Source organism: Miscanthus floridulus, chromosome 13, assembly GCF_019320115.1.
Source record: "Miscanthus floridulus cultivar M001 chromosome 13, ASM1932011v1, whole genome shotgun sequence".
Classification (NCBI taxonomy): domain Eukaryota; kingdom Viridiplantae; phylum Streptophyta; class Magnoliopsida; order Poales; family Poaceae; genus Miscanthus; species Miscanthus floridulus.
The window spans coordinates 28,935,708-28,936,465 of record NC_089592.1 but is presented as its reverse complement, the minus strand read 5'-3'; the positions used below and the strand labels follow the sequence as shown (position 1 = coordinate 28,936,465).

The 758-nt window shown below is 41.0% G+C and overlaps 1 protein-coding gene across 1 annotated transcript; it reads right to left on the bottom strand.

Moving 5' to 3' along the window:
• On the bottom strand, positions 1-423 carry LOC136499656 (uncharacterized). The gene has a single exon (XM_066495234.1). The coding sequence runs from the start codon at positions 421-423 to the stop codon at positions 1-3; it is 423 nt and encodes a 140-aa protein (XP_066351331.1).
• Between the last annotated feature and the right edge of the window lie 335 nt (positions 424-758).

Sequence of the window (758 nt, the reverse complement as noted above, 5' to 3'; positions counted from 1 at the left end):
CTAATTCTCCTTTGTCTCAAAGTCAAACAGTCCAAAGGCCATAGGAAACATCCAATTGTGGCCGTCTAGAGCTAGTGCTGTAGGCATGTGGCCATTCCACATCCCATTCAGAGCTATGGAGTCTATACTAATATAAGGCCTACAGCCATACAAAAAGACATCTATATTAGCTTTCAATGCACAGAAGAATCTGCTCAATCTAATTTTGCCATCCACAGGATCAGTGACAGTGTCTATCTCTACCACACTACCAGGTGAGCTTAGCTCTATCTCTGCCTTGAACCTATACAACCAATCAAAACAATCATCCCACTTACCAAATAGCTTCTCTGCTACTCTCTTGGTCCCATTGTACACTATCTGGTGGGGGGTGTCAATATTGTACTTGAAATTCAACTCTTCTTTCACTTCTTTAAGCCCCATTGTTGGCTTCTTCTTCAGCAATGGGATTGCTCTCTACAACCCAAGCTATTGATGCCATCTTGCTGACAGCCCTTTGTGTAGATGCACAATTATGGACCCCTCATTTATCTGTATCTGCATTTTGAAACACAAAACAAGCAAATAAGCAAAACAAAAAACAACATAAACAAACCAATATAGAAAGTACTCCTGCCATTGAAAAATGAAAGAAGTAACAGCAAAACATTGCAAAAAATATACCCTGACACTGCCATCATGCTGGGTTCTAGCTCTAATTTTCCATGGGCAGCCTAGAGCAGCACAACAGCCCCTAAACCTTTCTTTGTCTGAATGCT